A 22,726-nucleotide genomic window follows, 5' to 3' on the forward strand; every position below is an offset into this window, starting at 1 on the left:
TATATTGTACTGAGTTTGCTATAAGATATAGTGTACCAATATTATTAGCCATGCAAGCTAAATGTTTCAGAGCATGTTGTTAGAACTCATTTATAAACCCCTTTAAACACGGAATCTACAATGAAAACTCTGACACATTGTGTAGCTAAAATATTAATTTACTATACTGAGAATGAAACAAAAAGGGTTTCCAGACCATATCTAAGAAATTCAAAACAAATTCCAGAAAGTACTGTCTGCTTTCATCAGCAATTTGAAAACGTCTCCCTGCAACCACAGTACCAACATTCAAGGAGGATCATCTCCATTCTTCGTCTTTCTGAGACAGACAAATTAAGTTTTGTGTTGTTTAATGTAATTGACATGTCTCTTGGAGGAGTTCCTAAAAAACAAAGTTCTCTGTAGATATTAAAGATCAAATCACAATTTTTGTAAGAGTAGAGATTTGCCAAGAATAAAAGTGGTTATTTTCTTTTAACTTTAATTCACTGTAGAAAGTTCCTGCACATTTCTTTATGTTATCAAAGTGAAATCTCAGCATTTATATTGTGCCTGAAATCCTTCCATTCCAGCCTACTCTTCAAAGTTAGGCAGTATGATGATAAAAACACTGGCAGCCAGTTGAGCTTCTACCATTGCCTTCACCAGTGGGATCAGTGTGGAAGTTTAAAAAAAGCTTAATGTAGAGTAGGCCAACGAAGGCTGGAAAGACAGTTTTTCTGGTTGGGTGTTTTTTAATAAAAGCTTAGATTCCAGATCACATATTTAAAGGCAAGATATGTTGGCAAATTCCACAGTCCTGGAATCAGGAAACATAAAGGGCCTGTTTATATGACTTTTATGTTGTATTTTGCTTCCATCGTGCTTTCAGAAACTATATTATAAGAAAACAAAAAAGGTGCTGAGCATTTTGATCTCCATCTGCTTGCCTCCGTAGCTATTTCTTTTTCTCTGCATATCACCTGTGGCATGTGCTGGAGGTCCCAGGTGCCATGCTGTATGAACAGAAGCTTATTCTTTTCACAGCAGTTTTGAACCCTTCATCGTTTTACTGGATCAGTAAACAAGTCCAGGAACAAATTGTGCAAATATTAAGATAAAGTGGAAGTATTTATTCCCAGAAAGAATCTAACTTTTCAAAAGTAAAGCAAATTTGGTAACAATGTTATCTTATGGAATGAAGATATCTACAATGATAGACTGTATTACCTATAAAATAGAAGCTGTGTTAATACTACACTGTGGTATACAAGTGCTTTTCAAGTAACATTGTTTTTTGGTAATTTCATAATACACAATATGTATGTACCTTGCAAGCCTCTGAAAAAGTTGGCCTGAGATATTTCTTGAGTCCAAATAGGGTTAGCTATGTTTATTTTAAAATGGTTTGGTTTGTAAACCTAATATCTTACTAGAAGCTTTACAGTTCCCGGTGGGCGGGGGGAGAGGACCCTGAATTTTTAGATGTAAGTGGGGTTTTTTCATACATCTTTTGGAATTCCTGCTTCCTTAAAAAATGTTAAGCTCAGGGATACACTAAAATAGTTTTATTTTCACTTCTAGAATGAGTCTTTTCAGGTTGTCGTACTGCTACATTATGTGTAAACTGGTAGAAATACTCTGTTTCACTCTACAGCTATAAAGCCAACCCCTTTAGGAGGATCTGGGGGGAGCCATAACAAAGATAGTCCCTGGAAGCACAACTCCGGGGCCATTGGAAACTAGTGAGACTGAGTGACAGAGTAAACCAAGGGCAATCCAGGCAGGAGGCTCCTGCTTATCCCAGGGATCCATTGGTTTATGGGAGTGGAGCCCCCAACTTCTTTTGCAGGGGAGAATCACCATCTGAGTTCCCTCAACTTGTAGAGTTTCCTCTCCCTGTGAAGGTTTTCCCTTTAAGTAACGACCCTAAGTAAGGATTTCAGAATCTTGCACAATATGCAGTAGTCATCTAACCACATTGATTTTTATCTGTGGGGATAATATAAGCCATGAATTCTAGGATTGCAAGGGTGGTGATTAGCTCACAGCTGGCCATGTCATGATTTTTATTTCTTTCCAATAATACATTCTTCCTCAGCCACAGAATAAAACTGCTTTCCATTGGGTGTGCCAAACTGATTACCCACTCATCTGAGTGAAGAAGAATTCTTTAGAAGTTAATAACCAAGATTTAACTGTGTGATGAAAGGATACATTCAGAGGTCATGCTTCTAATTCTGTTGAAACTGATTCCAGCAGATAAATATACAGTATAATTGCAAATAAAACTACAGAGACATATGACATTAAAATGGATTAACGTATGTTCTTGTTCAAAGAAAAGTGATTACTATATCACTGTGGTTGATAATTTTACCTTGGAATTAAGTTCGTCCATGTGTTTGGCAATTTCCTGTATTTAGCTACAAACAGTACCGGTCATGCTGGTTTCAGATTTAACTCAGATGCCAACCCTTACCTAAATTACAAAGGATGGAATAAATATTAAATTAGAGACATTTACAAGTGATAAAACACAGTCTAGCTTGAGTACCTTGAACATTCCACTCTGTCTGAATATTACTGACATCAAATATATATTTCTGATCCAAAAAACCTGGGTAAGTAAGAAAGCTGATGATACTTACAAATATTAAAAAATCTTCAAACAATATTTGCTAAATAATTTAATTAATCATGCTGAGCACACATAGCACCCACAGTGAAGTGTATGGTATAAATGCTGAGTGAGAGAGTATATATTATATACAATGGGTGATCTACAAAGGAAATATTTACTTAGCTAGAGATTGCTTTCTAAGGAAGGGAAAATGCTCTAAGGAGCATCACCACCAAAACCCTGTACTGGTCCAGCAGTCACAATAATAATTGCAATGTATACCCTCGCCTTCCCAATAAACACACCTGTTCTTGGCACGCTCCAGCCCCAGCCTCCCATGTCCTGAGGCCTGACAATAAACCAGTCTGGAAAAGGCTCCAAGGCATCTGGTCATTGCATCCACTTTTTAAAAAAAAATACTTCTCCCATCTTAGAGCTCTGAGTCTCCTCTTCCATTGTGCACTGTGGAGTGAGGATAATTCATACCAACACATGCATCTGAGGAAGTGGGTATTCACCCACGAAAGCTCATGCTCCAAAACGTCTGTTAGTCTATAAGGTGCCACAGGATTCTTTGCTGCTTTTACAGATCCAGACTAACACGGCTACCCTCTGATACTTCATACCAACTTGAAGCTGGTTTAAGTTGTGCACCAGTTACACAACTCCACTGGGCTCATTTCTGCTGGGTTTGGTACCAAGCTGCCTCTTTTCCTATGGCCATACGCAAATGTACATTGATCTTGTTACCTGCACACATTAGGTCACTTCACCTTTTCCCAGTTCGTAGAGCTCCAGGCAAAAAGCACCTACCCTTGCCCAATTCATAGGGCTCAAGGCCACCTGTACCCAATTCGTAGGGCTCAGGGTGTAACTAACCTGGTCAATTTGAGTACCTACATCTTTTCCCAATACATAGGGCTCTGGGTGTATACTACTACTGCAGGTGTGCAGGACTTTTTACCAGTGAAAGAGCCTTACACAGTAATATACTGCATCACCTCTATTTATTAACAATCACCAAAAGCAGAATGCACATGCTACACATACAATGCTCACCACTCCCAATAAGACAAATTAATTTTTCTTGATGACCTGTCAGGATCAGGTCCATCTGGGGGACTCCAGTTTCTGCCCAGTGTCATTGGCAGAGTGTTGAGGTCTGGCAGCTCTGATCTTTGGGGCTGTGTCCCAGAGTTGGTTCCCAAAGAACTTTCTTTTAGACCCTAGTTTATATAGTGAAATTTGAGTTCTTTTTAGCTATACCTTAACCAATCGTTATACTAAAATTTTACTAACCAATCCTAACATAGTGTAACAAAATTCTCTAACCAATCTTATCCCACCCCCTTAATTAATTTACACCTAGCAAAATTAATTATGTAACAGACAAACAATTAAAGAACCAGACAGAGATCATACAGATAAACAATAGGGAAGTGGGGACCATAATGACAAAACAAAGAAATGAAGATTTCACAACCACAACTATTGACAAGTGATTTCAGGATACTATCAGACTAAGTTTTCTTTAGCCATCTTAAGATCTGTTTCTTTATCTGGTGATAGTGGGTGCCATTAGAACGGGGTCTCCTTCTTAATAGCCTGATATTACATTGTTTTAATGTAATTTAGATAGAAAGTGAGGATGTGACTTTCTGCTTCTCAGCTAATGGCTGCTGCTCGGGTGCTCTTTTAATCTGGCTGCAGACGAAGGCCATAGGCTTTAGGCCTTACAATATGGCTGCATACAAAGGCCTTATCCTTACAACCTCACCACCTTTTCCTGCACACGGTGGCAGGCATGTACCAGGGCTCAGATGAAATGCCATGTGATCTCATTTGCTGTGCACTTGTGCAGGATCATTCCAGAGAGGATTTTGGGATGCCCTTCACCCTTATTTGGTAGCACATGGGGCAATTTGTCCCTTTCCTCACTGTTACCCACTGCACACCAAAAAGAAAGATTGTCCTTGCAATTTACCACAGTAAAGTCATGTTGAGATAAGGGAAATGATTCCTTTTTACAGACAACTAATGTATTTTATATCCAATTTCTAGACCTTTGTCTGATACACCCGCAGTGCCCAGAGCTATACTGTGCCCAGGGATGGCTCCAGGCCCCAGCACGCCAAGCGCGTGCTTGGGCCGGCATGCCACAGGGGGCGCTCTGCCGGTCGCCGGCAGGGCAGCAGGCAGGCTGCCTTCGGCGGCATGCCTGCGGAGGGTCCGCTGGTCCCGCGGCTCTGGTGGACCTCCCGTAGGCATGCCTGTGGGAGGTCCGCCGAAGCCACAGGACCAGCGGACCCTCTGCAGGCACGCCTGCGGGAGGTCCACCGGAGCTGTGGGACCGGTGACCGGCAAAGTGCCCCCCGCAGCATGCTGCCGTGCTTCGGGCGGCGAAATGTCTAGAGCCGGCCCTGACTGTGCCATCCACATTTAAGCAAAATTTCCCACTGAGATCAATGGTGAGTTCTGCTTAAAGATGGATGGCAGGTGTAGCCCCTAGAAATCAGTTTATTTTCCTAATGAGTACCCCAGAAGAGACTTTTAGCCTTGAGCTGCTCCTGGACAGATATTTCAAGTGACCCTAATGAATATCATGCTTTAGGGCAGGGGTGGGCAAACCTTTTGGCCTGAGGGTCAAATTGTATGGCGAGTCATGAATGCTCACAAAATAGGGGGTAAGGGTATGGGAAGGGATGAGGGCTCCGTCTGGGAGTGAGAGCTCTGGGGTGGGGCTAGAAATGAGTTCAGGGTGTGGGAGGGGGCTCTGGGTTGGGGTGCAGGGGGGTAGGGCTCTGGGGGTGGGGCTGGGGATGAGGGGTTTGAGGTGCAGGATGGGTCTTCAGGCTGGGACCGAGGGGTTTGGAGAGTGGGAGGGGGATCAGGGCTGGGGCAGGGGGTTGGTTTACAGGGAAGGGGTGTGAGGGCTCCGGCTGGAGGTGCGGGCTCTGGGGTGGGGCTGGGGATGAGAGTTTTGGGGTGCAGGACAATGCTCCGGGCTGAGACCAATGGGTTTGGAGGGCAGGAGGAGGATCAGAGATGGGGCAGGTGGTGGGTGAGGGCTCTGGCTGGGGATGAGGAGTTTGGGGTACAGGAGGGGGCCCTGGGCTGGGATCAAGGGGTTCGGAGGGCGGGAGGGGGATCAGGGCTGTGGCAGGGGATTGAGGGGCAGTGGGCCTCAGGAATGCAGGCTCCGGGCGACACTTACAGCAAACAGCTCCCAGAAGCATGTCCCACCTCCAGCTGCGAGGCACAGCCAGGCGGCTCTGTGCGCTGCCCCATCCACAGGGGCCACTCCTGCAGCTCCTTTGGCCGGGAACCGTGGCCAATGGGAGTTGTGGGGACGGGGCCTGCAGATGGGGCAGCGGAGTGGGGAAAGCACTCAACCCTGTTCCCTTGCTGGAGGGCGGGAGCAGGGCAAGCTCCAGACCCCGCTCCCCAGCGGGAGCCGAGGACTGGATTAAATGGTCTGACAGACCAGATGTGGCTCGCGGGCTGTAATTTGCCCAACCCTGCTTTAGGGGGATGATTTGTAGCTCTTTGTTGATCCACATTTTTTATATTTACACCCTCCCACTTAAACTGGTATCACTCAGTTAGAATCCACAAAGCATACAAGGCTGCATACAGTACAGTTAGGTTTGATTGGGCTTCCTTATTCCACAGGTAGGTGAGAGAAGGTCTGTCTGTCTGTGGAATCAGTCCGCACATGTCCATCATTTCTGCAGTTACGTTCTTTTCTTCTTCTGGCAGAGAAGAGGCCAGGCTGAAGATGCTTTCTTCGTCACTGGAAAGAAGCCCCCACTCCAAGACGTCTTTCATCTTTGCAAAAGAAAAAAAAAAAGGAACCATAAAACAAAGGGTAAGGCAAGACAGTGAACATGACTTTAAAAGGCAAATGAAATGTTTGTCCATAAGCTGGGACATCAACTTACTGCCTAAACCGTGCTGGTTTGGAGTCTGTAACTATATCCAATATGAAGGAAGAGGAGGAGAACAGAAGCAGTTATATTGATCTTTAGAGAGCAGTGGCCACAGTTTTCAAAAGTGATTAAGGGATTTAAAACTGGGCACTCAAAATCACTAGAAGCTCTGATTTTCAGAGGGTGAGTGCTCAGCGCTTTCTGAAAATTGGGACCATTTAAGGTGTTTCAGGCTGAGCAACCAAAGTCACTAGTTGCTTTTAGAAAATCTATCAGATTTGTAGGGCACCACTCACTAGTATATTGGTTTTCATGACAAGTATGTGAGAATCCCTTTAGTTAAAGCATGTAAGGTCAGGTGTCATTTCATGCATAACCTTATTATAATTTTTTCTTAGTGATTCCATTTTTTTTCCTTTTGTCAAACTTGGGGAAATGCTGCACTCCTTACATTCATTTCAGTAGGAGGTTTATCTGAGAAAGGACTAAGATTTACTTCTTTTAGGTATTTTAGGATATACAAACCCCCTGTGACTTCACTGGTGCTGCATAAGGTGCAAGTCAGGTCAGAATTTAGGGTTGTCAGGATGGAATTTAGTGCTATGTTTTTAATGGAGCTTAATATTAACTCACATTCCCCTAGTCCCATGTACATCTTGGCTGCATCTCATTTAGCCTCTGAAGTTCATGTGCAGACCCTTTTACTATGATTCCTCATGTAATGTACATTATTATTTCTCCTCACCATTTCCTGCAACAGTTGTTGGATTAGACAAAGTTGCTATAGGATGTAAACTGCGTTTTGTAGGAAGCACTGGAGAATATTCTATCCAGTTTAATACCACTCTAGCACTGGAGAATACTGTAGCCAGTTGAAAAGCAAGCATAGGTTTTTATCAGATTTCTAATACAGCTTTATCCCCCTGTAATACCATCTTAGCCAGTTACTACCATATCAATTTATTATATCTGAGGACTGACTCACTTCAGTCATTATTATGAGTGTCTGTGGAGTTCAGTAATCTGGTTTAAAAACTATTTTGGACAGCTTTATACATCCAATTAACTTCACCCCCTAGAAATTAGGAGGGTTCAGGGCACTGGTTCTCAATATTTTCCATACAGCAACCTCATGTTACAACAGAAAAATTTTAGGACTCCCAACTAACCATAAAGAACAGGAAGGTGTTGCAACACTGGAACCTGCTAGTGACCCCCATGATGGTTCAGGGGTTGTCTAGTAGACTACAGAGGCTACTAAGCCTTTGGTTCAAGCCAGCCCAGGCTGATAATGACCAAAAGTCAATATCTTCTAATTACTGTTTGGGCATCTAGGCTGATATTTTCAAAGGAGCTTAAGGGAGTAAGGTGCCCAAATCCCATTCATTTCCAATGTGTTTTAGGCATCTAATTCACTTAGGCTCCTTCAAAAATCCCACCCCTGTACAATAGTGAGCTGGGTGGAAATAGTCCTTTTCCTAATGAGCTAATAATCCACACCACAAATAGCACCATCACCTGGCACTGATTGGTCCCTTTGTTGCCAGTGTCAGCAGAAAAGCCAAAGATGGAATGGGCTATTTTTCCTAAGGTGATATGTCCAAGTCAGGTTTAAGCAAAATTCATAGGTTCCAAGCCCAGAAGGGACAATTGTGATCATCTCATTTGACCTCCTGTGTAACACAGGTCATAGCACTTCCTCCAAAATAATTCTTAGAGCAGATCTTTTAGAAAAACGTCCAATCTTGATTTTAAAATTGTTAGTGAGGGAGAACCCACCATGACCCTTGGTAAGTTGTTCCAATGGGTTATTACTCTCACTGTTAAAACTTTACATCTTGTTTCCAGTCTGAATTTGTCTAGCTTCAACTTTCAGCCACTAGTTCATGTTATACCTTTCTCTCTTAGATTGAAAAGACCTTGTTAAATATTTGTTCCCCATGTAGGTACTTATAGATTATAATCAAGTCACCCTTTAACCTTCTCTTTATTATGTTAAATTGATGGAGCTCCTTGAGTCTAGCACTATAAGGCATGTCTTCTTCTCATCCTCTAATCATTCATGCGGCTTTTCTCTGAACCCTCTCCAATTTATCAACATCCGTGAATTGTGGACACCAGAACTGGACACAGTATTCCAGCCGCTCACACCAGCGCCAAATACAGAGATAGAATAACCTCTCTTCTACTCAAGATTCCCCTGTTTATGCATCTCAGGATTGCTTTAGCCCTTTTGGCCACAGCATCGCACTGGGAGTTCATGTGCAGCTGATTATCCACCATGACCCCCAAATCTTTTCCAGAGTCACTGCTTCCCGAGAGAGAGTCCCTCGCCCTGTAAATCTGGCCTACTTTCTTGGTTCCTAGATGCGTACATTTGCATTTAGCCATAAATGCATATAATTTGCTTGAGTCCGGTTAACCAAGCTCTGTATCAATGACCAGAATAATGATGAGACTGGAGCGTGCGGAAGGTTGTACTGCCACCGTACTATTTATCTCTCAGTGTATCTACCTGGGTCTTTGATATTTCTAAGGTGTTTCCATTCGCAGAACAGAATTAAAAGTTTCAGCCTCTAGGACTGCTTATCTGTGCCTTTCGCCAGCACTAAATTAATCCCGAAGAGCAATAAATAAAAGCTAGCTAGCAGCCCTAGTGTGAAAGATGTTATCACAGACAGCACTGATAAACATTTTCTAACCAAGCAAGGGACGGTCAACACTTTTATACTCTGCTGTGTGCTATGCTTGAGCAGACTAGGCAGGACTGGCACCAGGGTCTCTCGCGCCCTAGGCGCACGGCCATTTCGCCACCCTCCACGCTGATCCTGCGGCTCCGGTGGAGCTGCTGCAGGCATTCCTGCGGAGGGTCTGTTGGTCCGTGGCTCTGGTGGAGCTGCCGCAGGCATGCCTGCGGGAGGTCCACTGGAGCCGTGGGAGCAGCCCGACCATCCGCAGGCATGACTGCGGCAGCTCCACCGGAGCCGTGGACCAACGGACCCTCCACAGGCATGTCTGCGGCAGGTCAACCGGAGCCGCCTGTCACCCCTCCAGCAAAATGCCGCCCCCTCAATAATCCTGGCCCTAGGCGATTGCCTAGGCTGCCTAAATGGTAGTGCCGACCCTGAGACTAGGTATTTACTCTTGTTCCTTTAAGTAACAGGCTCACTACAGATGCAGAGAGGAGCATAAATCCAGAATGTATTCAGTCCATCACTTTTTACTGCAGCTATGTCTGCAATAGAGTAGTGATGGATGTAAGGAACCATCCCTACTAGAAGATACATGGAGACAGATTCCAAAGTGGGTAAATTAAATCTTTTCCTTATGCCTGAAATACTGTGGGAGAGGCTACAACTAGCAACAGTCTATAACCTGTACTGGGAATATTGAGGGAGGAGATCTTTGAGATCCAATTACAGTTACTGGAGACCTAATGCAGCCCTGAATTAGTCAGCCGGATACACAGATGATCACCGCCTTCTGGCCACCTGATACTGTTGTAAGATCTAGGGAACAGGAAATGCCTGAATTCATAGTGCGTCCCAAGCCACTTCGAGTCACGTCATGGTATAAACCTAGCAAAAGAATGGGTGTGTGTTTGGAGGGGGGGAAATGGAAGCAACTGGGTGTCCTATAACTCTGGCCTGGCTAACATGCTTGGCAAATGCTGCTGGCTCTCACTGGGGGTGGGGGTAGGGGTAGGGAAGAAATCAACTGAAGTATTTTAGTGGAGGTGGAGGCAATGGTTTGGTGGATTCTGACCCATCTCAGTCTCTGTCCACATCTTAGTCCATGGCCTCCTGCAAGGATAAACTGGAGATTAAAGGCCTGACTTGCTAAAGCTCAGTTCCCATTTTCAAAGGGGCCAGCACATTGAGGGCTGAGCTCATGGAAAAATCCAGCCTCCAGTGTGACACATGGGGTCTGCTGAGTGCCCAGCTTTTTTAAAAATTAACCATGGGGCCCTTTTTCTCACTAAAACATTCACCTCCTACAGGTGTTTGACCTCCAGCTAAAAAATCCACTCCTAGATATCGATCCACACAAGAGGCAGCTGTGAGGACATTGGTCAGAATGGCTTGGCATGGTTGCTCTGCAGTTTGTGCTGACTATAAAGGAAGCATCTTGAGCTCATATAGCACCTTGGTGAATCTCAGATGTACCAGTCCTGCCAAATATCCTGCTGGATGCTGTCCTGAGCTGTATCAATCAACTTTATTGCATTGTTAACTAGTAAATATTCAAAGATACGAGAGTGGGAGGATCTTACCAGCACAAGCTGCTTGGCCATCATGTTCTTCTCTATGCAGGTCACAAGTAGGGGCAGCACTCTAACGTCCAGATCTGTGAAAATTAAATCAGAACCTCAGAGAGAGTCAGAATAAGAAAAATGCTCGGTGTGGTGTGCTTTAGATGGAGCTGTTGAAAGTTCTGGGTGCATTGTAATAATTCGTTAATGTGATTCACGTTTTTAAAAATGCAAAATACCTTCTTTTCTCAATTGTTCAGTGCAGGTGAAGAATGCCAGATTATCAGCCCTTGAGGCTGAGAGTCCTTTGTTTCTCGAGCAGGTAGAGTGCAAATGGCAGCAATGTGCAAGTTTCGGTGCACATCTCCCCACTGATGCGCCTTAGCCCTACACACTACAACAAGTATGTGGAAAAATTGGAAAGAGTCTAGCGGAGGGCAACAAAAATGATTAGGGGACAGGAGCACATGACTTATAAGGAGAGGTTGAGGGAACTGGCATTTTAAGTTAAGCACTGGAAGAGGTTACCCAGGAAGGCTGTGGAATCCCTGTCACTGGAGGTTTTTAAGAACTGGTTAGATGAACATCTGTCATGGATAATCTAGGTATACTTAATCCTGCCTCAGTGCAGCGAGGTGGGCTAGAGGTCCTTTCCTGCCCAACACTTCTCTGATTCTTCTATGTTCAATATCCTGCTGACCCTTCCACACCCTCATTATGCTGGGTCTGTACTTTCCTGACATGATGTAGCAGTAGTCCAAAGCCAGCTGCTTCCAACCTGTGAAAACCTAGTTTCCTGGGATAAGGATAAGATGAACACTGCTTACTATAGAGCTTGATACTTCTAGTAAGACGCCATGATAGCATATAGGTTGGACTTCTTGCAAGATGGACTGGAATATCTTGCATGTGCTTCTGAGCATATCCCAGAAACTCAGCCCGATTTGTGTACTCCTTGAATATTATAGACAGTACTGGCTGAACAGCAATATCAGTTGCCGAAAGAATCAATAGAAGAGACATCTCAGGTTGGGTTTTCTCAAGTTCTCAATAGAAGATACAGTCCTGATTTTGAGAAAACACAAGGGCAATAGAAATTCTACATCCCACTGAAAAAAATCAACCCAGGAAGCTCAGATGAACATATGGGTATATGCTTATTTAGATCCAACACATAAAACTGCAGAACTCTATGTGGAAAACCTAGTTCTTTATGGATAAGGACCATCGTTCATGCTTTCCCCAAGCCATACATTTTTCAAGCAACTTTGAGACTGTCTCTACATTGATTGAAATCTCTGTACCTTCTAAAGAAGAACACAGGAAGTGTACCGGTTGCAATAATGAAGGGGCTTCTTCTCTCTGATTCTCACAGAAAACTCCTAAATCATGAAGCAAATTTTCCACCTGAGGCCAGAGAATTTTATCCAATGAGTCCAGCATTGAGTGCTTAGGTTGACCCCCTGCCAAGAACAGCTCCAGCTGGTGGTAAAATGAATAAAAGGGGAGGAGGGAGGAATGGCTGTCAGTCAAAGTATAGTTCCTTCCCCCAGAAGATTGGCATTTTGTGTGTATGCAGGCATGTGTGTGCAAACATGTATGATATAGATACCTGTCCCCTTAGCACTGTACTGGGACCACCAGACAAATGGGAACAACTCTCAGCCATTAGCCATCAGGCAGGATGCAAAACTGTGATGTAAAGGTGAAAGCTGCACTCTAAATCCCATTACTAATTTCCTGAACCATCCAGTCTCCCAGTCAATGCAATGGTTAAAGTATTTTTGACCCGGAATCTCATTTACATGATGGCCCCTTTACGTTCCTTTAATTTACATCAACTTTAAGGCATATTTACACTGCCAGAGTAGTGTAAAGGAGTCTTAGTGCAAATGCAAATCAGGATCTATATTTTAAACCCTTCCTTTTGGTAGTTCACAGCTATCTAACGGCCTGGTCTACACTTAAAAATTAGATCAAATTAGCCATGTCGTTCAGCGCTGTGAAAAATGTTGCTCCCTGAGCGCGGTGGTTAGGTTGACTTAACCCCCAGTGTAGGTGCAGCTAAGAATTTTTCCATTGACCTAGTTGCCACCTCTCAGATAGGTGTATTAACTAACTACATTACCAGAAAACCCCTTTCCATCAATATAGGAAGTGTCTATACTAAGACACTACAGCAGCTGTAGTGTAGACACACCCATCAGCTTAGATATTTTCCTCCAAGCCTCCTAACCTCTGTGTGGGATTTTCCTTGTAGCACCATGATCTAGCCCAGAGGTCCTCAAAGTGTGAGGTGCGCCCCCCTACGGGGGTGTGGAAGATCGTCCAGGGGGGTGCAGCGGGGCCCAGATCAGCCCCCCTGGGGTGGGGAGGGAGCACCACCCAGCCCCTCCCCACCCCCAGCTCTGCTCCAGTCCTGCTCCCAGCCAAGTCCCCAGCTCCTGACCCCATCCCTTGTCCCATCTCCAGCCTCAGCATAGCTCCGCTCCCAGCCCTGCCCCAGCCCCCAGCCTCAGCTGCTGACCGCAGCTCCATTCCTAGCCTGGGGCCGAGGCTGGGGGCACGGCCGGGAGCGGAGCAGCACCTGGCCGCAGGCCCAGCTGCTGGCCCCCACCACAGCCTGGCTGCGGCTCTGCTCCTGCACCCAGCTTTGGTTCTGCTCCTGGCCCGAGACACACCCTAACTGTAGTCCCAGCTCTCAGCCCCCTTACCTCTGTCCATGTTCCCACCCCCTAAGCCATGGCCCTGCTCCCAGCCTAGGCTCTGGGGGGTGCGGACAGGGTTGGGGGGGTAACCCTCAAAAGTTGGGGACCACTGATCTAGCCCATAGCTCTGTTATATCTGTGGTGGGTTACAAGAGTATTGTAGTGGCCAAGCAGATGGAGTGACGAATGTGTCTCTAATCTCTATTTAAGTGGCACTTGGCATGCATTAATATTAGAAATGCACAATCAATGTGTTTCTTGGCTTAATGTGAACTTGTCAAATGAAATTTAAAGAGCACATACCACAGTTTTAACATCTGATATAACATCGCCATCCTGCAGAAAACTCTTAAAGGTTCCCAGCAGTTTGATCCTGAAATCCTGACTCAGAGACATCAGCGGCTCACATTCTCTTTTGATGGTGCCCTTCACCTCCTGAAATACTGGTGGCGGATAAAAAGCAACATGCATCAGCACTCAGCCAGCCTATTCACCTAATGTTTCAATAAGCTACTCTACCAAGTCTGGCAATGGTGTGATGCATACATCAATGTGGTCTAGTGTTATAGCAAGAGAGTGGAGTCAAGCAATTATATTTTCATTGCAATGATGCTGACCTATTTGGAAAAAAAATGTTAACTACAATCAAAACACAGTAAAATAAAATTAAAAATAACAGAGCTAATACTAGACAGCCAAATACTGAGCAGTGCTGAGCACCTGTGACTTTGGAGACAGAACTCCTTGGTTCCATTCCCTGCTCTGTTACGGGTTCATTTTAGGACTTGGGCTAGTCATTTCAGTTCCTCCATCTGTTGCTGATATCCTCTTCATAACAGTGTTGTGTTGACTAACTGGTGTATGTTAATCATTTTGTGGGGAGCTAGATATATGAAAAGTATTATTACTTCTGCAGAGCCCCTTTTCAAGCCCTCTGAGATCAGAAAAACAGAAGCAAAATATGGAGAAAGGAATTAACAGCATTCTGCTTGCCTGTTAGTGAAGGCTCTGACTTATCCTTGAAGCCTGAAATGAGAAAAACATCAGTTTTGTCATTGGCCTACAATTAAATTGAAACAGAAGCTTAACAATAATATGTCTTTCTCTGTGGCCCTTTCTCAAGACTGTCAGAGAACTTTACAAGCAACCATTAACTGAGCTTCACAACCCCCTAGGAGCTAGAAATATTCATGGGGGAGTGTGTTTATACCCATTTTACGCCAGAGTGTACTAAAATCCAGTGAAGTTAAGCAGCTCAAGGCCACTCACCAACTCAATGGCAGAGCCAGGAACAGAGCCCAGGAGTTCCTGACTCTCCTTCCTTTTCACTAACGACTAGACCTGCCTTCTAATGACAGTCCAGATATGTGCCAGGTAGCTTTATCCTACAGCTATATTTTATGGGGTCTTCACTCATAGTAAATCTACTAACTGATCATTTACCTCCATCCATTGGTGCCATCATATGAGATTCCCTCTTAAGAACCCAAGTCCAGATGTCATTCTTTCAGCTACAGTGATTGATTTGAGAGTGTCTTTCTATTATCCCTCTAGGTCTCCACTCCAAATTTCCCTGTCTTCCTGTCCCAGAAACATTTTCTGGAGTGTCTCATGGCTGGTAAATTAATTTCTGGCTCAACAAAATACCCACGCTGACTCATTTTGACTTCAGCCATTATGAGACATGCCTGAGATGCAGTGCAGAGAACCAGCTAGTTAAGAGATGCTGAGGAGAGGAGGGGAATATAAGTGATATGAAAAAAGAGAGCTAAGAAAGCTAGAAGTTACATGTAGCTAGAGTAGGACAATACAATAAATTGCTTACCATCAGAAACAAACGAAGATTTCCAGTTTTGTAAATCCGCCCTGGCACCTGGAGAAGAAAATAGAAATTATTATTAATGATATTTTGACCTTCTCATGCTAGGATCTCAAAGTGTTTCCAATCACTCACTAATTAGGCCCTCAGCATATGTGTAATCCTTGTACATTTTATTATCCTGTTGTCAACAGATCAGGAAACTGAGGAACAGAGAGGGTGAGTGACTTTCCCAAGGTCACAGTAACTCAGTGACATCCAAACCAGGAGTCCTTGTAATGGTAGCATCTGAAGTTAGTGGACATTTGACCCCTACCAAATAAAAGTGGTATAAACTTGTGTAATCCTGACCCATGTTGTGTTATCAGGGCCAGGAAACAGAGACCAATCCCTTTCCAGCGCTTCTGAGAATCATACTTTTAGTCCAGGTGGGACATTCAGCCCCCAACTCTAGCCACAAGATACAACTGCCATGTTTCATCTAATATTGTTGTGAGGAAAGAGAAAATGCGTGGTGGTTGGGCTGCTGAAGGCAAGACGAATATAACTGCATTAAAGTTGGACCCATTACCCCGTGCCACATGTGACTTAATGGTTTCAACGCTTAGCTTAGATCACTTACAGAAAGTTCTTTCCTTCTGGATATTCAGGGGTTGTACGACATATGCCAGCACTGTGCCCTGAGGAATCAACATCATCTTCTTTTTAATGCTCTTGCCCCGCCCCTATGGAGTCAAACAGGACTCTGGTAAGATTCCTAAGGCAGGTCAATAAATCCTCAAGTGGGTACTTGACAAGCATTGATTCCTGGCAGAATCTATGGGGGGAAGGAGGTAGTTCTCCAGCTCCTTCATCCAAAACAGGCTTCTGCTTATTTATGGCTTTTAGACAAGGTTGCTCTGGAGAAAGGAACAAGCTGCAGGAAATAGGCTCCTGTTATGTACCTGATTTCAGCAGAGCAAAATACCCTGTAAATCTAGTCTCTTCTCTCCCCCCTCCCCTCTCTCTCAAAATCTTGGTGTGACTTTAAGTGTTGGCCAAAGTATGGCCAGTGGATAGCTTGGACATGATGGGCACCAGCAGCATCCCAGGCTGTGCTTCCACACTGCCCCCTGCTGGTGTGCCTCAAACCTCACCTATTGAGACTGTCCCTGGAATGAGAGGAGTTCTCATTCAAGCCAGAGACTTATCTTTGGAGTCTGCCTATACGTGGGCAAGTTAGAACCAATTGCGTTGTTGGTTTTGACAATACCTGTCCATTGAGAACTGGAGTGAGAAGTCTGCCTTCCTTTCCCCCACAATCATGTCTTTTCCCACTCCATGAAGCCCAGTGTGGCTGTTGCTGCATTCATATCTGCTGCACAGCCCTGGTTCTGTGACCGTCAGAGACCTTTAATTGGCCAGAGGAGACATGAGGTGTCTGGCAGCACTCCCAGACTGGGCAGTAAGATACCAGGATGGGAAATTAAACCAGAATCTCGTGCATGATGGCCATACAGAACACTGCCACCAATGGCAGTGAGTGCTAATGTTGTACTGACACCCGCTCATTAAGTTTTTCTACTGCTGTGTCACTTCTGTCAAATATGTGCTTCAGTGTGTGGGGTGCGGATGACACCAACTGCCACTTCCTCCATGCTGCTACTGAGTGACTAATGGAAGAGGCTGTTCCTGGAAATGAACACCTCTGGCAGGCACATAGGATTAGATGGAAGATACATTTATTTTACTGTAGATTTCATTTGTTTATTTCACTTATTCAGTGCTCCAAGTGCCTTCCTAGCTGATCCCAGTATCATGCGCTTTGCAAGCTGGTAGGAACACAGATATTAATACAATGGCTCCAACCACATCTGAGTCAGAGATCTGATTGAAATGACACAGTACAAATGCACAAACCTGTATTCCACCTATTTCCCCTGCTGTAATCATGACTTTGCCTCCTCCCTGGCTCGTCTTCTCAATGAGCAATGCTTCCTTTATCTCAAAAGCCTCAGTCACGACATACAACTTCCTCCTAGGGGAGCCTGAAAATTCTTTTATGAACTTGTGCGATGTGTCAATTTTCCTGCAGAGGACACAGAGTAACAATGAGAACATCATCTGCTGTTACTACAGAGGGTTTCAGCCCTGGTGCTTCAGGGCATCTGCCAAATACTAACCATAGCTGGTTAGGAAAAAAAAATTATAAGCAAGTTGTTCCTAGTGTAGCAGGAGGAAATCTTTACACCTTCTTCTGGTTAATGTTCTATTTTAGAAACATACATGAGCCTAGGCACTCAGACACTATTGTGACGAACAATAATCAGGGCTGGCTCCAGGTTTTTTGCCACCCCAAGTAAAAAAAAAAAGACGAAAGCTGCCGCCAAAGCAAAAAGCCGGAATGCCGCCCCTTGAAAAGGGCCGCCCCAAGGACATACTTGGAACGCTGGTGCCTAGAGCCGGCCCTGACAATATGAATGTATTTACCCTGATGAAACCCCTGTGGGGCAGGGAAATGCTATTATTCCCATTTTACAGATGGGAACTGAAGCAGAGAGAGGCTAAATGAGTTGACCAAGGTCACACAAGATGCCTGTGGTAAAGCAGTAAATTGAATCCAGGCCTCTGCAATTCTAGTGCACAGTTTAACCACAAGGCCTTCCTTCCTACCTGTACAGCCCTGCAGGATGTCCCAGGGCCACAGGGACTGGGAGTGTTGTGCTCAGTCCTTGTTGGAGGCAAATGTCGTAAGTCATTCCTCAGAGAACACTCTGGCCAGCAGAGGAATTTGTTTCACCTGCCAGAGGGTTGCTGAGCTCCAGACAGAGGTTTACCTTCTTCAGCTAGCAGGATGGCTTCCAGGAATGGGATTAAATGCTGTACATTGTTGTATTCATGTTGGGCTATATGGGCCCAGAAGGTTTAAGGTGTTAACATGACCTAGTCACTGTCCAACATTAAACAGTTTTAAACCAGGTTTGGGGTTTGGTAATATAGAGACTTCCACATATTTATTACCATGGAAAACGCAATATTAACTTTTTAGAAACTTTTATTAAAGATACAGAAGAAAAGGAAAAATAGGTAAAATATTTGAAATGCAAAGTATTAAGGAAGGTTTTCATTTCAACAATATCCCTTATTCCCTTTGCTTTTATCTGGAGAGAATTTTTAGAAGGAAATCCCTCCTACTTTCAGTCTTTTAGATGGTATTCAAGGGGATAATAATAGTCTTGTTTGGGGGAAAAAGAGAAGAAGAATTTAAATGGGCTGGTGGTGGTGGTGATGCTGTGTCAAAGTCCGGTGATGTTTCCTAAAAGACAAAACACTCACAAGTCGAGAGAGGAAACAACAGCAAAGATAGAAAATGCCACTTCTGTCTCTGATGTTGACTTTTATTTGCACTCTTCCTGCTGGAGAAACACAGGCCTGGAATTTATTATTAGCCACTCCGAGACCTGGCAAACGTATACCAACCTCAGGCTGTTTGATGCATTGCTTTTAACTATCTCTTTGATCACAGGTTTACAGCAGCATTGCAGAATATGCAGTCTGGGCTGGCTAAGCCAGGCTCTTATTAGACAGAAGGGAAAAGGAGAGAGGAGGGGGGAAAGAGAGAGAGAGAAAGAAGAAAAATAATAAGATGGGAAAGGAAAAGAACACTGGGATCCGGGGAGGGAGAATAACCAAGTCTCACATCCCAGGTGGCGTTGGGATTTATCATCTGGGTCCCTCTCTCTGGCCCAGTCTGGTTGAGACATCTCTTGAGATTAGGACAATAAAGTCCCAAAGATGTCACAATGGATCCTGGGTTCGCAGGAGGTGGTGGAGATGACAATCATGATGGTAAATCTCACTTCTTCTAGTCCACCCGTCCCCCAGACAGCAGTTATGAAACACCTTTTGATTTTTCCCCAAAGTCTTTTAAGGACCCCAAAATGGAAGTGGTGCGTGGAACAGCCCCTCACCCTAATTATTTCATTCATAATTAGGCCTAATTTTTGACACACTCATTTTGGTTTATTAATTTCTTGTTTCACACTTCCCTTGTTTACCAGGTTTAATATTTGCATACTCCTTGAATTATATTAGTTGGCCATTTTGTTTGTAATAATTCAGTCTGTCTCCCTTTTGTATCTTTTCCTTCAACATTTGTTGCAACAAGTCATTGTGACATTTTATAAACTTTCATTCACTTTTTACCGTTGAGCTCAATTAGTCAGTTTGCAAGTCCAGTTATTGCAACAGTGCCTGGCTATGGGAAGCAGATCTCAAGGCTGCAAAGGCAAGTCACTCCCAGAAGAGGTAAAATAAAAATCCATACTCACCACTGCCCTTTTTCAACCACATAGGCTTTTCTCACGGATATCTGAGAGACAGAGAATGAACTCTTCCCTGAGCCACCAAAGTCCACCTCAGTGGTCTGTAACTTAAGGCTGAGCTTTCCTCCTGCATTCTGGTCTGTGGTCTCGGAGTATCCTAACAGATCATCATATTTCACCTCTTGGGAAACAAAATTAATCAGGTTTCATTTATTGCAGAAACTCTTATTTGTACTTATTTCGTTAAGGTTTACCTCATGCTCTCACCGGTGGCTTTCTACAAACCCTCAATATACACAACAAAATCACCGCTTTCTTAGATGACTGGAAACTAGTCTCTCCCAAGGAAGTTGGAGTCAACCCAGCGTACACTGCAGGTGAGCACCAAAATCCAGGCAGGGATTTGTGAGTGACCTGTGAGGTCTAGTGGTCAGTTAGAACATAAGACTGGAGAGCTCAGATCTCCTGAGTTCTAATCCAGGCTCTGAGATTGACCTGCCATGTGATCTTGTGCTTGTTTCCTTGTGGCTTAGTTTACCCATCAGAGGAAACAATGTAAAAAATATTTACCTAGTGTACCTCCCAGGAGGGTGGTGAGGGCTTAATGAAATACTGTTTGTAAAGCACTTGGGATCCTTGAATGGAAGATGCTATAGAGGGGCACAGTTATTAGTTGACCCTTTCCCAAAATAACTGGTGATCTCTTGGCAGCCCTTTAAGTCTGAATTCAAGTCATACCTGCATCCATAGTTGTTCCTTCTTTGAATACATCTGTAAGTTTGTAGGGGGTGGCGAGATATTTTCTGGGTTGCCAAGGCAGCTTGGACTCTTCCTTCATGACCAAAGAGAAGAGTCTGTAACGATCGGCACTAGCCAAGCTGGATATAGGAATGAGCCTCCCGTCAGAGTCCAGCTCTTGTGTGAGCTGCTTGGCCACTCTAGCAAACATTTCCAGCCACTTGTAGCCAAATCTAATTAAAGATGGGACAGAAGGAGGTAGCTGATGGGTTAACAATGGACCATCTGTTTAAGGTAAATTATTGGAATACATGAAGTTAACATAATAATCATACTCATCATCTGTAGATTGCAAAGCACTTTACAAAGGAGGCTACTATTAGTTATTGTCTGTATTATGGCAGGGCCTAAAGGCATCAGCTGTGATCAAGACTCCATTGTGCTAGGCATTGTACATACATATAGTAAGAGACAGTCCCTGCCCAAGAAGTTTGCATTCTAAATAGATAATATAATCAATACATTATCTCGCTCACAGGAGTGTTCTGAAGGTTATTTAATGTCTACATAGTGGTTTGTAATCTTTCTCTGACAGGCTCAATATAAATGTGATGTATTATTATTATCATTATTACTTACATTCCATAGGAAGAGCTTCTGAAATCATAGAATCATAGAAGATTAGGGTTGGAAGAGACCTCAGGAGGTCCTGTAGTCCAACCCCTACTCAAAGCAGGACCAACGCCAACTAAATCATCCCAGACAGGTCTTTGTCAAGCTGGGCCTTAAAAACCTCTAAGGATGGAGATTCCATCACCTCCCTAGGTAACGCATTCCAGTGCTTCACCACCCTCCTAGTGAAACAGTGTTTCCTAATATCCAGCCTAGATTTCCCCCACTGCAACTTGAGACCATTGCTCCTTGCTCTGTCATCTGCCACCACTGAGAGCAGCCAAGCTCCATCCTCTTTGGAACCCCCCTTCAGGTAGTTGCTTAACTCAAGAACTGCGGCCTTAAAGAAAACCCACCAAATATAATGAAAGTTGTTAACACTGCTGTTTGAAGAGCAATACGTGACACATGATTTCCTATGGAAATTTGGGTTCAGGTTGGACTAGCTATACAAGTAATATATATTGTGATCTTGTCAGAGTCCATAGTTGATTTTCTTTTTTGTTCACCTCCTGCAAACTAACTATTTCCTGCAAAATGTGACATGCAGTGCCTGCTCAGGAGAAGCCTGGAACTGTCATAGGTTGGAAGAAGCAGGTGGTGCTGCAGATCGAGACCAAGGCACACTGATACAGGAGCAGGGCCCAGAGCTGGAATAGCAAGGGGCTGCAAGTCAGGACTGAGAGGCATTGATAGGGCTGTATGTAAGGGGCCCAGGACTAGAATAGTAAGGAAGAGGTGAGTCAGAAAGGATTAAGGAGCACCAGCAGAGAGCTGTGCAGAGAGCTCAGGACTGGAATAGTAAGGTCAAGTGTGGGAAGGAGTCAGGACTGAGATGCATTGGCAGAGGTGGATGTGAGTCCCAGCACTGAAAGAACAGATTTTGAAAATGGGAATGAAAAGGAGATTTCTGTCAGCATGTTTAAAAAAACTGACATACCTGGACTCTCACGCTTCACTTGTCCTGTATGCGGAGAAAATTCCCAATTGTTTTAACTGTGAGGAGAGGAGACGTGTGATGGCACCAGACTGTCCAATATGTTCCCACCAGCGAACTTCTGCCACTGCAATTTAAATCACCAAGTAGTGACTTTAAGTTCTAGGCTGTGCTTACCCACAAAGGGAAGTAGTTTACTGGCACTGGATTGCTTCACTTGTTATATCCACATGACTGTAGCCTTTTATTTTATCTTATACATTTTGTAATATGGTATTGCACCACTGTGGGCTCAGCTCTGGTCACTATAGTTTCAAGCTTAACAGAGTGAAAAAGTCACCTCTGCTGCTTGCTTTAGATTTAGAGTCTGTAAGAATACATAAAGAGCAAGGGTAGTGACTACACATATATTCACAAGTACAAGGTATCTGTTTTACAAGTTTCATTAAAGTTACAGTTAAAGTTATGATTACCCAAGCATATCAAAAGTCTATACAAACCTATGCACAAGTTGCAAATACAGTTATACTCACATGCTTAACAATAGTATTAGGGTCTGATGGGTCTCTGATGGATTGATCATCAGTAGAAGGATGGTTCTTGCTGGAGTCTCCCATAGGGAGCTCAATTTTCCTGCTCTGGGCATCTCTTTTTATAATGTAATTCTGACTATACCTCATTAGCATTTATGCACATTGTACACCCTGCATGGGCATGTGTTAGAAAAATGTGATTACTGGGTATCTTACTCTGTTAATTTTTCAC

The 22,726-nt window shown here is 44.0% G+C and overlaps 1 protein-coding gene across 1 annotated transcript; it reads right to left on the reverse strand.

Annotated features, from left to right (window-relative positions):
- Positions 1-4,939: 4,939 nt before the first annotated feature.
- Positions 4,940-22,115, reverse strand: LOC127040749 (gasdermin-C2-like). The gene is made up of 11 exons (XM_050935305.1): positions 21,965-22,115; positions 20,353-20,585; positions 19,621-19,795; positions 17,210-17,378; positions 15,933-16,035; positions 15,317-15,364; positions 14,485-14,517; positions 13,795-13,934; positions 12,088-12,265; positions 10,805-10,878; positions 4,940-6,430 (listed from the first exon to the last, which is right to left on the reverse strand). The coding sequence occupies exons 2-11, from the start codon at positions 20,561-20,563 to the stop codon at positions 6,197-6,199; spliced, it is 1,365 nt and encodes a 454-aa protein (XP_050791262.1). The 5' UTR covers positions 20,564-20,585; positions 21,965-22,115; the 3' UTR covers positions 4,940-6,196.
- Between the last annotated feature and the right edge of the window lie 611 nt (positions 22,116-22,726).

This window comes from Gopherus flavomarginatus, chromosome 25 (genome assembly GCF_025201925.1).
Source record: "Gopherus flavomarginatus isolate rGopFla2 chromosome 25, rGopFla2.mat.asm, whole genome shotgun sequence".
Lineage (NCBI taxonomy): Eukaryota > Metazoa > Chordata > Testudines > Testudinidae > Gopherus > Gopherus flavomarginatus.